This window comes from Microcaecilia unicolor, chromosome 9 (genome assembly GCF_901765095.1).
Source record: "Microcaecilia unicolor chromosome 9, aMicUni1.1, whole genome shotgun sequence".
NCBI classification, from domain to species: Eukaryota; Metazoa; Chordata; class Amphibia; order Gymnophiona; family Siphonopidae; genus Microcaecilia; species Microcaecilia unicolor.
Window position 1 is genome coordinate 139,769,965 of NC_044039.1, and position 12,107 is coordinate 139,782,071.

A 12,107-nucleotide genomic window follows, 5' to 3' on the forward strand; every position below is an offset into this window, starting at 1 on the left:
GATTAACCACGCAAAGTTCCATTAATATCCAATCTTAAAGGATCTTCTTCATCTCAATGCAATGCAAGTTAAGCTGTTCAGGACTAAAGAAAACATATTTAGTTCCACCAAGTCTAACCAGACACTTGCAAGGATAAGCCAGAAGAAAAGTAGCTTCAAGATTTTTAGCCTCTTGCTGTAGTGCTAGGAAGGCCTTTCTCCTTTCCTGCGTTGCTTTACTAACATCAGGATATAGCTATACCTTTCTCATCAAAAAATAAAGTATGTGCATTGAAAAAAATAGAGTCTCCTTACTGCACTGAGATCTTGTTCAAATACAAAGCTCACTAAAAGTGTGGCCCTTTGAGACAGTCACTGATTCTTCCAATATTGCAGAAATGTTATTTAAAACCACCTGCTCTATCCCCTCCCCTTGGAAGCTATTTGATGAAACAGTGAATAAAGCGAATGCTACATACCTGTAGAAGGTATTCTCCGAGGACAGCAGGCTGATTGTTCTCACTGATGGGTGACGTCCTCGGCAGCCCCTCCAATCGGAATCTTCACTAGCAAAGTCCTTTGCTAGCTCTCGCGCGCACCGCGCATGCGCGGCCGTCTTCCCGCCCGAAACCGGCTCGAGCCGGCCAGTCTCGTATGTAGCAAAAGAGATACAAGGGAAGACTCAACTCCAAAGGGGAGGCGGGCGGGTTTGTGAGAACAATCAGCCTGCTGTCCTCGGAGAATACCTTCTACAGGTATGTAGCATTCGCTTTCTCCGAGAACAAGCAGGCTGCTTGTTCTCACTGATGGGGTATCCCTAGCCCCCAGGCTCACTCAAAACAACAACCATGGTCAATTGGGCCTCGCAACAGCGAGGACATAACTGAGATTGACCTAAAAAATTTACCAACTAACTGAGAGTGTAGCCTGGAACAGAACAAACAGGGCCCTCGGGGGGTGGAGTTGGATCCTAAAGCCCAAACAGGTTCTGAAGAACTGACTGCCCGAACCGACTGTCGCGTCGGGTATCCTGCTGCAGGCAGTAATGAGATGTGAATGTGTGGACAGATGACCACGTCGCAGCTTTGCAAATTTCTTCAATGGAGGCTGACTTCAAGTGGGCTACCGACGCAGCCATGGCTCTAACATTATGAGCCGTGACATGACCCTCAAGAGCCAGCCCCGCCTGGGCGTAAGTGAAGGAAATGCAATCTGCTAGCCAATTGGATATGGTGCGTTTCCCTACAGCCACTCCCCTCCTATTGGGATCAAAAGAAACAAACAATTGGGCGGACTGTCTGTGGGGCTGTGTCCGCTCCAGGTAGAAGGCCAATGCTCTTTTGCAGTCCAATGTGTGCAGCTGACGTTCAGCAGGGCAGGAATGAGGACGGGGAAAGAATGTTGGCAAGACAATTGACTGGTTCAGATGGAACTCCGACACGACCTTTGGCAAGAACTTAGGGTGAGTGCGGAGGACTACTCTGTTATGATGAAATTTGGTGTAGGGGGCCTGGGCTACCAGGGCCTGAAGCTCACTGACTCTACGAGCTGAAGTAACTGCCACCAAGAAAATGACCTTCCAGGTCAAGTACTTCAGATGGCAGGAATTCAGTGGCTCAAAAGGAGGTTTCATCAGCTGGGTGAGAACGACATTGAGATCCCATGACACTGTCGGAGGCTTGACAGGGGGCTTTGACAAAAGCAAACCTCTCATGAAGCGAACAACTAAAGGCTGTCCTGAGATCGGCTTACCTTCCACACGGTAATGGTATGCACTAATCGCACTAAGGTGAACCCTTACAGAGTTGGTCTTGAGACCAGACTCAGACAAGTGCAGAAGGTATTCAAGCAGGGTCTGTGTAGGACAAGAGCGAGGATCTAGGGCCTTGCTGTCACACCAGACGGCAAACCTCCTCCATAGAAAGAAGTAACTCCTCTTAGTGGAATCTTTCCTGGAAGCAAGCAAGATGCGGGAGACACCCTCCGACAGACCCAAAGAGGCAAAGTCTACGCTCTCAACATCCAGGCCGTGAGAGCCAGGGACCGGAGGCTGGGATGCAGAAGAGCCCCTTCGTCCTGCGTGATGAGGGTCAGAAAACACTCCAATCTCCACGGTTCTTCGGAGGATAACTCCAGAAGAAGAGGGAACCAGATCTGACGCGGCCAAAAAGGAGCAATCAGAATCATGGTGCCTCGGTCTTGCTTGAGTTTCAACAAAGTCTTCCCCACCAGAGGAATGGGAGGATAAGCATACAGCAGGCCCTCCCCCCAATCCAGGAGGAAGGCATCCGATGCCAGTCTGCCGGGGGCCTGAAGCCTGGAACAGAACTGAGGGACTTTGTGGTTTGCTCGAGATGCGAAGAGATCCACCAAGGGGGTGCCCCACGCTTGGAAGATCTGGCGCACCACTCGGGAGTTGAGCAACCACTCGTGAGGTTGCATAATCCTGCTCAGTCTGTCGGCCAGACTGTTGTTTACGCCTGCCAGATATGTGGCTTGGAGCACCATGCCTTGACGGCGAGCCCAGAGCCACATGCTGACGGCTTCCTGACACAGGGGGCGAGATCCGGTGCCCCCCTGCTTGTTGACATAGTACATGGCAACCTGGTTGTCTGTCTGAATTTGGATAATTTGGTGGGACAGCCGATCTCTGAAAGCCTTCAGAGCGTTCCAGATCGCTCGCAACTCCAGAAGATTGATCTGTAGATCGCGTTCCTGGAGGGACCAGCTTCCTTGGGTGTGAAGCCCATCGACATGAGCTCCCCATCCCAGGAGAGACGCATCCGTGGTCAGCACTTTTTGTGGCTGAGGAATTTGGAAAGGACGTCCCAGAGTCAAAGTGGACCAAATCGTCCACCAATACAGAGATTCGAGAAAACTCGTGGACAGGTGGATCACGTCTTCTAGATCCCCAGCAGCCTGAAACCAGTGGGAAGCTAGGGTCCATTGAGCAGATCTCATGTGAAGGCGGGCCATGGGAGTCACATGAACTGTGGAGGCCATGTGGCCCAGCAATCTCAACATCTGCCGAGCTGTGATCTGCTGAGACGCTCGCACCCGCGAGACGAGGGACAACAAGTTGTTGGCTCTCGCCTCTGGGAGATAGGCGCGAGCCGTCCGAGAATCCAGCAGAGCTCCTATGAATTCGAGTCTCTGCGCCGGGAGAAGGTGGGACTTTGGGTAATTTATCACAAACCCCAGCAGCTCCAGGAGGCGAATAGTCATCTGCATGGACTGCAGGGCTCCTGCCTCGGACGTGTTCTTCACCAGCCAATCGTCGAGATATGGGAACACGTGCACCCCCAGCCTGCGAAGTGCTGCTGCTACTACAGCCAAGCACTTTGTGAACACCCTGGGCGCAGAGGCGAGCCCAAAGGGCAGCACACAGTACTGGAAGTGACGTGTGCCCAGCTGAAATCGCAGATACTGTCTGTGAGCTGGCAGTATCGGGATGTGTGTGTAGGCATCCTTCAAGTCCAGAGAGCATAGCCAATCGTTTTCCTGAATCATGGGAAGTAGGGTGCCCAGGGAAAGCATCCTGAACTTTTCTTTGACCAGATATTTGTTCAGGGCCCTTAGGTCTAGGATGGGACGCATCCCCCCTGTTTTCTTTTCCACAAGGAAGTACCTGGAATAGAATCCCAGCCCTTCTTGCCCGGATGGCACGGGCTCGACCGCATTGGCGCTGAGAAGGGCGGAGAGTTCCTCTGCAAGTACCTGCTTGTGCTGGAAGCTGTAAGACTGAGCTCCCGGTGGACAATTTGGAGGTTTTGAGGCCAAATTGAGGGTGTATCCTTGCCGGACTATTTGGAGAACCCACTGATCGGAGGTTATGAGAGGCCACCTTTGGTGAAAAGCTTTCAACCTCCCCCCGACCGGCAGGTCGCCCGGCACTGACACTTGTATGTCGGCTATGCTCTGCTGGAGCCAGTCAAAAGCTCGCCCCTTGCTTTTGCTGGGGAGCCGAGGGGCCTTGCTGAGGCGCACGCTGCTGACGAGAGCGAGCGCGCTGGGGCTTAGCCTGGGCCGCAGGCTGTCGAGAAGGAGGATTGTACCTACGCTTGCCAGAAGAGTAGGGAACAGTCCTCCTTCCCCCCAAAAATCTTCTACCTGTAGAGGTAGAAGCTGAAGGCTGCCGGCGGGAGAACTTGTCGAATGCGGTATCCCGCTGGTGGAGATGCTCTACCACCTGCTCGACCTTCTCTCCAAAAATATTGTCCGCACGGCAAGGCGAGTCCGCAATCCGCTGCTGGAGTCTATTCTCTAGGTCAGAGGCACGCAGCCATGAGAGCCTGCGCATCACCACACCTTGAGCAGTGGCCCTGGACGCAACATCAAAGGTGTCATACACCCCTCTGGCCAGGAATTTTCTGCACGCCTTCAGCTGCCTGACCACCTCCTGAAAAGGCTTGGCTTGCTCAGGGGGAAGAGCATCAACCAAGCCCGCCAACTGCCGCACATTGTTCCGCATGTGTATGCTCGTGTAGAGCTGGTAAGACTGGATTTTGGCCACGAGCATAGAGGAATGGTAGGCCTTCCTCCCAAAGGAGTCTAAGGTTCTAGAGTCTTTGCCCGGGGGCGCCGAAGCATGCTCCCTAGAACTCTTAGCCTTCTTTAGGGCCAGATCCACAACTCCAGAGTCGTGAGGCAACTGAGTGCGCATCAGCTCTGGGTCCCCATGGATCCGGTACTGGGACTCGATCTTCTTGGGGATGTGGGGATTACTTAGTGGCTTGGTCCAGTTCGCAAGCAATGTCTTTTTCAGGACATGGTGCAAGGGAACAGTGGACGCTTCCTTAGGTGGAGAAGGATAGTCCAGGAGCTCAAACATTTCAGCCCTGGGCTCGTCCTCCACAACCACCGGGAAGGGGATGGCCGTAAACATCTCCCGGACAAAGGAAGCAAAAGACAGACTCTCGGGAGGAGAAAGCTGTCTCTCAGGAGAGGGAGTGGGATCGGAAGGAAGACCCTCAGACTCCTCGTCAGAGAAATATCTGGGGTCTTCTTCCTCTTCCCACGAGGCCTCACCCTCGGTGTCAGACACAAGTTCACGGACCTGTGTCTGCAACCTCGCCCGGCTCGACTCCGTGGAGCCACGTCCACGATGGGGGCGTCGAGAGGTAGACTCCCTCGCCCGCATCGGCGAAGCTCCCTCCGCCGACGTAGTCGGGGAGCCTTCCTGGGAGGTGGCCGCAGTCGGCACCGCACGCGGTACCGACGTCGGGGACCTCACCCCGGGCGATGGGCCAGCCGGCGCCACGCTCGACGGTACCGGAGGCACAAGCACCGCCGGTACCGGAGGGGTAGGGCGCAACAGCTCTCCCAGAATCTCTGGGAGAACGGCCCGGAGGCTCTCGTTCAGAGCGGCTGCAGAGAAAGGCATGGAGGCCGATGCAGGCGTCGACGTCAGAAACCTGTTCCGGGCATGGAGGCTGTTCCGGGCTGTCCAGAGTGGAGCGCATCGACACCTCCTGAACAGAGGGTGAGCGGTCCTCTCGGTGCCGATGCCTGCTGGGTGCCGACTCTCTCGGCGACCCAGAGCTCTCGGTGCCGACGCGTGGAGGAGACCGGTGTCGATGCTTCTTCGATTTCTTCCGAAGCATGTCACCGGAGCTCCCCGGCACCGATGAGGAGGATGTAGAATCCATCCGTCGCTTCCTCGGGGCCGAGGTCGAAGCAGGTCGATCCCGGGGGGGCTGTACTGCAGGAGCCCTCAGGGTAGGGGGAGACCCACCCGAAGGCTCACCGCCACCAGCAGGGGAATGGACAGCCCTCACCTGCACTCCTGACGATGCACCACCGTCCGACGACATCAGGAGACGAGGGTCCCGGTACCACCGACGTCGATGCAGCTATCCGATGTCTCGGCGCCGATGCAGAGGGCCGATGCCTCGATGCACTCGATGCACTGGCGGCCGAGGATGAAGGTCTGGACGCTGATGACGTCGATGCACTCGATGACCCCGGTGCCGATGCCGACGAAAGACCCGAGAACAAAACGTTCCACTGGGCCAATCTTGCTATCTGAGTTCGCCTTTGTAACAGGGAACACAGACTACAGTTCTGAGGACGGTGCTCGGCCCCCAGACACTGAAGACACGAAGAGTGCCTATCAGTGAGCGAGATTACCCGGGCGCACTGGGTGCACTTCTTGAAGCCGCTGGAAGGCTTCGATGTCATGGGCGGAAAAATCACGCCGGCGAAATCAAAATCCGAAATGACGAATTTGAGCACCAAAACTTTAAGGGAGAAAAATCTCGACCGAGGCCGAAAGAGGCCTACCCCGACGACGAAAGAAAACTTACCGGGGCAAAAACTGGAAATACGGGAAGGGGCAAACGAAACCCAAGGGGGTTTTCGGAGCACTTTCCGAACGAAAAGAGAACTTTTCCGAAGAAAAACACGTCGATTAAGATAACGGACGCGCGAGGTCGACTCTCCGGGGCTCGACACGGCAAAACACAGCCGTACCGAGTGCGGACGAAAGAAGACTGGCCGGCTCGAGCCGGTTTCGGGCGGGAAGACGGCCGCGCATGCGCGGTGCGCGCGAGAGCTAGCAAAGGACTTTGCTAGTGAAGATTCCGATTGGAGGGGCTGCCGTGGACGTCACCCATCAGTGAGAACAAGCAGCCTGCTTGTCCTCGGAGAATACAACTTATTCACTGGTGGAACAGACTGTCAAGGAAACTTCAATACTTCAAAAGATACTTTTTAAACAAGTCAGAGGGTGTCATAGTAATATAGTAATGACGGGAGATAAAGACCTATGTGATCTTTAAATGTTGTCAGCCGCTTCTCTCGCCCGCGTAATTGTCTCTCCCCCTTATCCGTGCTGTCTGCTTCCAACTCCACCCTCGTCAGTGCAGTTCGCTCTCACTGCCACACAGTTCCGCTAGCAAGGCGGTGCAACACCGTCCAGCTTGCCAGTCTTTTTAAACAGAGTTCAGCTAGTCAGGCTTTAAACACAGTTCTGCTAGCCAGGCTTTAAACACAGTTTGGCTAGCCAGGCTTTCCAACAAAGTTCAGCTAGTCAGGCTTTAAACACAGTTCTGCTAGCCAGGCTTTAAACACAGTTTGGCTAGCCAGGCTTTCCAACAAAGTTCAGCTAGTCAGGCTTTAAACACAGTTCTGCTAGCCAGGCTTTAAACACAGTTCGGCTAGCCAGGCATTCCAACAAAGTTCAGCTAGTCAGGCTTTAAACACAGTTCTGCTAGCCAGGCTTTCCAACAAAGTTCAGCTAGTCAGGCTTTAAACACAGTTCTGCTAGCCAGGCTTTAAACACAGTTCGGCTAGCCAGGCTATAAAAATCCACCACCCTCATTTGTCAACACTTTACCTCTTGACATCCACCCGCCGGATCTCCCCTGACTATTATTCTTTTCTTGATACTTTTGGGCTCCTCTAGAAGTCACTCTTCTTCTCCAGCCACTTCCTCTCCCACCTCCATTTCCTCTTTCACCCCTTCTCCCCCTACCTGCTCCCACTCCTCCCATTCCATCCCCTCATTCTCCACCCCCTCCCTCAGGTGTTCCACCCTCTCCTCAGCTGATTCCATCTCCCAATCACCCCCCTCTCCTTTCTTCTCCTGCGGCTCAGGTACTCGTTTGTCCTCATCTCCTCTATTCTTCCAGGCAGTCTGAAATCTGTGTTCTCTACGCTCCTGCCTCCTCCCCTCCCGCAATGCATTCTGGGATCTGTAGTTTTTTTCCACTCTGGCTTTTCTCTCTCCCTCCCTGCATTCTGGGCTCTGTGGCTTCTCTGATTCTCACAATGTATACCCGAGTTTGATTTGTCCTTGCCATTCTCAGGGCAAGGACCGTAAACGTCTGCCCAGCACTCTTGTACTAAAAGTTCTGAAGCTAACATCGAAGCCCCATAAAATTTACACTCCAGCCCATCCATATCTATTCAGTTATGATCAAAACGTAACCATAGAAGTCTGCCCAGCACTGGTTTTGCTTCCCAATTACCGGTGTTGCCACCCAATCTCCGCTACGATTCCGTAGATCCATTCCTTCTAAACAAGATTCCTTTGTGTTTATCCCACACATGTTTGAATTCCATTACCATTTTCATCTCCACCACCTCCCGCAGGAGGGCATTCCACGTATCCACCACCCTTTCCGTGAAAAAATACTTCCCGACATTACTCCTGGCCCCCTTCAACCTCAATTCATGTCCTCTAGTTCTACCACCTTCCTGTCTCTGGAAAAGGTTTGTTTGCCGATTAATACTTTTCAAATATTTGAACGTCTGTATCATGTCACCCCTGTTTCTCCTTTCCTTCAAAGTATACATGTGTTTAGCTCAGCAAGACTCTCCTCGTACACTTTGCAACGCAAAACCCATACCATTTTTGTAGCTTTTCCTTGCAACGCTTCCAGTCTCTTTACATCTTTAGCAAGATATGGCCTCCAAAACTGAACACAATACTCCAAGTGCGGCCTCACCAACAACTTGTAGAAGGGCATCAACACCTCCTTTCTTCTGCTGGTTAGACCCCTCTCTATGCACCCTAGCATCCTTCTGGCCACGGCCATCGCCTTGTCACATTGTTTCTTCACCTTGTAATAAAGCCACATCCAGGAAAGTTGGGTTAAGGCAGTTTCTGTCTGAAATACAAGTCTCAGAAGGCATTGCAGGCAAGGAGCCAGGGGGTGAGATGAAGAACCCGGACTGGATTCCTAGCTACAACAGGGGAAGACATGGGTGTAAGCTGGCAGGACGTGGATTGGCTGCCACTAGGGGGAAAGAGAGATAGGAAACCCTGTGTGCCGGAGCTCATCATTAGTCTAATGCTTAACTCAGCTGGTATGGGTGTGGGAGAAGCTAATGGAAGGAGAATGATTGGTTGTGAGAGCAGAAGCCAGGGATTGATTAGGCAGGTGGGAATGAGTTCCAGGGGAGAGAAGCAGAAAGAGAGAAGCAGTTGCAGGCTGAAAAACCTTGGGTAAGAGAGGTCCCTAAAGTACTGAAGCAGGCTGAAATCACTTGGGTGTGAGGAAGTCCCAAAAGTATTTGCAGGTTGAAAATCCTTGGGTAAGGGAGGTCCCTAAAGTATTGAATTTACCAGTGAAGCCGATGCAGGGTGAAATCCCTTGGGTATGAGGAGTCCCTAAAGTACTGAACTCTCCTGAAGGTAAAGAGAGTAGAAGGTAGAAACTGCTGCTTTGTGACTGAACTGTGGTGATGAACTGAAAGAACTGCTTCTATTTGGAATTGAACTACTGTTTATTGTGTACTGGATAAAGAGCCCAGACTGGAGCTGACTGTGAGCCTGTATTGAATCCTGGTATGTGCTGATAGCCTACTGCTTAAAGGGGACTATTTGCACACACTTTCAGGTGGCTTACATGTGCTTAAGATTGAAGTGAATGCTGCTGTTGGAACTGTGTATCAGGTCTACTAGAAACCTGCATGGAATAAAGTCCTTAAGAGTGAAGTTGATGGTGGATATTTTTTTTCTTGACTGTACCGGGAGCCTGTGGCTGGAGGAGATTTTTCTATCCTTGGTTGCACTTAGAGATTCCTGCTTACAACCTTCATATCCTCTGACACCAACACACCAAAGTATCTCTCCTGAGTCGAGCTTACTAATCTCTCCCCTCCTATTCGTTCTCTCTCTTTTGGGTTTCTGCACCCCAAGTGCATCACTCTGCACTTCTTGGCATTAAATTTTAATTACTTTACTAACTTTAGGGTAACTGAACGTTTTGGTTTGAATGCTGAACTAACATCAAAATCAAGAAACAGTTTTGAAACGGTTCACCGCAAGTGAATCCAGCTTCAAGCTAAGTATCAGTTACCATTATCAGAGATATTTCATTATGATTACAGAGGTAAAGAAGGACTGTTGTCAGGAACTTCTTATGGGCGGTAGGCAGGGCTGAGTGCCATGATGTTGGATTCTACTTGTTGCTACTCAGTAGACCAGCCTGAGCAACTTGTATTTTACTGAGCACTCTATTTATTATTTAAAGATATTCACCAACACAGCATATTAAAAAATAAAAAATATTTATAGTTTCAAAATGGTTTCTTGATTAAATTTTAATTGCCAGACTCTCAACCATTCTTCTAACTTTTGGAGGTCCCTTCTCATATTTTCTACTCCCTCCAGGGTATCCACTCTATTGGCTATCTTCGTGTCATCCGCAAAAAAGCAAACCTTTCCTTCCAACCCTTCAGCAATATCTTTCACAAATATATTAAACAGTATAGGCCCCAGCACCGACCCCTGAGGAACTCCACTGCTCATCTTCCTTTCCTCCCAGTGTATTCCATTCAGTCATAGCAGGATACACTGGAAAATTCAGCAAGCAAAAATTAAGTCTCCTATTAAAATTTTCAAGCTGCTCAATCTTCCTGTTTGAAAAACCTGGAGACCTTTAACATTATCATTTATCTATGGATTTGACCTGAGTGTTCATTCTTTATCGCATCCACTGTTCCAGTCAATAATTCTAATTTAGAGTTCAAAGAAACTACCTCTTAAGAAGTTTTGGAGACAGTGATTTTTTAATGTCCTGGAGCAACTTCCACAGGCTTTCTAAGGTGACCACCACGGGAGGCTCTGGCTACACCACCACTATTCCTTCGTTGACCTCTAACCAAGAGGCAGAACTTAGCATTCCACCTGCACACAGTGCCAAATTAGCCGCTACTTCCTGACTCTCCAGCCCAGCTGGAAACACCAATAATGCTGCCGGACACGGTGGCTGATTAGGCTCCAGAGAGGACAGCATGACATCTTGTCTCAAAGTGGCAGTCTCTCCTTCTGACTGCCATGCAGCAGGACCTTTTTCTCCAGTTCTCATCATGGCTCTAGCAGTGAAATGATCGATCATCAGCTGATGCGGGGAGGTGGTCTGGGCTGGTGTGGGAACCTGACCATACCCTTCCTCTTGGTATGCGGCATAAAGGTAAAAAAGTAGAAAACAGCAACAAAGAAGCAAAGCACCCGGTCAGCAACTCCTCACGTCTCACCTCCCAGCACACACCACTATCTTGGCCACTCACTTCAGTATAGTCTTTTTAAAAGATTTTCAAAAAGCAGCATAACCAGTCAAAAGCTATACAACTTCTGCCCATATTCTTTAGGAATGCTGATGGACAGTGAACTTCAAGATATACTACAGAATTTTGACCAGACTAAGGTTAGGGCTCTGACTGAACCACTCAAGTACATTTATATTTTCATTCCTTTGCCACCCCACTGATGCTTTCTCATAGAGAACAGCAGGTTTTCATGAAGGATTTTCCGTATTTTTCTCCATTATTTGTCCCTTTTATCTTGAAAAGTGTCCCAGTCCCTGCCAATAAGAAACATCCTCATAGCATGGATGCTGCTACCACCATGCTTAGTAGGGATGATGTTCTCTGGGTGACATGTTGGGTTTGTCGCCTAATGCAGGCCAGAAAGCTCTATCTTAGTTTCATCAGAGCACAACATTTTGTACCACATGATTACAATATCTCCTTCGTGTTCCTCTGCATACTTCAAATAGAATTCAAAGTGAGATTTCTTGTGCTTTTGTACCTCGTCACAAACTTTATCCAGGAGTTCATTTACTACTGCCTTGGTGCGCATGATTAGTTTTGCTTATAAATACTCTACCCAGAACTGCTGAATTTGTCCTGTCAATATGTGATTCAGTACAATAAGACAGGTGGAATCAAGTCACTTGCTGTGAGCTTTTGAAGGCAACTGGTTACACAAATTCAAGGACAATGGACACTTATCCAACCAAACTATTCCATGGTTTTTTCTATTTCATTTTTTAAGTATTTCTGGATTATTATTTTTCATTTGGCTATTGTGGAGTAGTACGTGTGAATACATAGAACAAACACCATTTTAATTCATTTTACTTCCAGACTAAGGCAACAAAAGGAGAACACCTTGGAAAGGGATGTACACTTTTTATAGCCATTTTATGTATAGAAATGTATAGTCATATTCATGACAGTTTCTGTACCTGGCTTATTAGAGACAGCCCATTTCTTCTCCACATCTCTGCAGATACCTGCGCAACTAACACGAGACAGCGCAGAGGATATTCAATCAGCAGCTCTATTTGTAATTCCTCCTAGATGATTAAAACATACCATTATATAGTACAGTCTAA

General features: G+C 50.0%; 1 protein-coding gene across 1 annotated transcript in view; it reads right to left on the bottom strand.

Moving 5' to 3' along the window:
* The window catches only part of UBR1 (ubiquitin protein ligase E3 component n-recognin 1), a 718,041-nt gene that overhangs the window by 406,222 nt on the left and 299,712 nt on the right, over positions 1 to 12,107 (bottom strand). Inside the window, exon 17 of the mRNA XM_030215524.1 lies at positions 11,958 to 12,068. Coding sequence (XP_030071384.1) covers positions 11,958 to 12,068 — 111 coding nt within the window. The remainder of the gene's footprint in view (positions 1 to 11,957; positions 12,069 to 12,107) is intronic.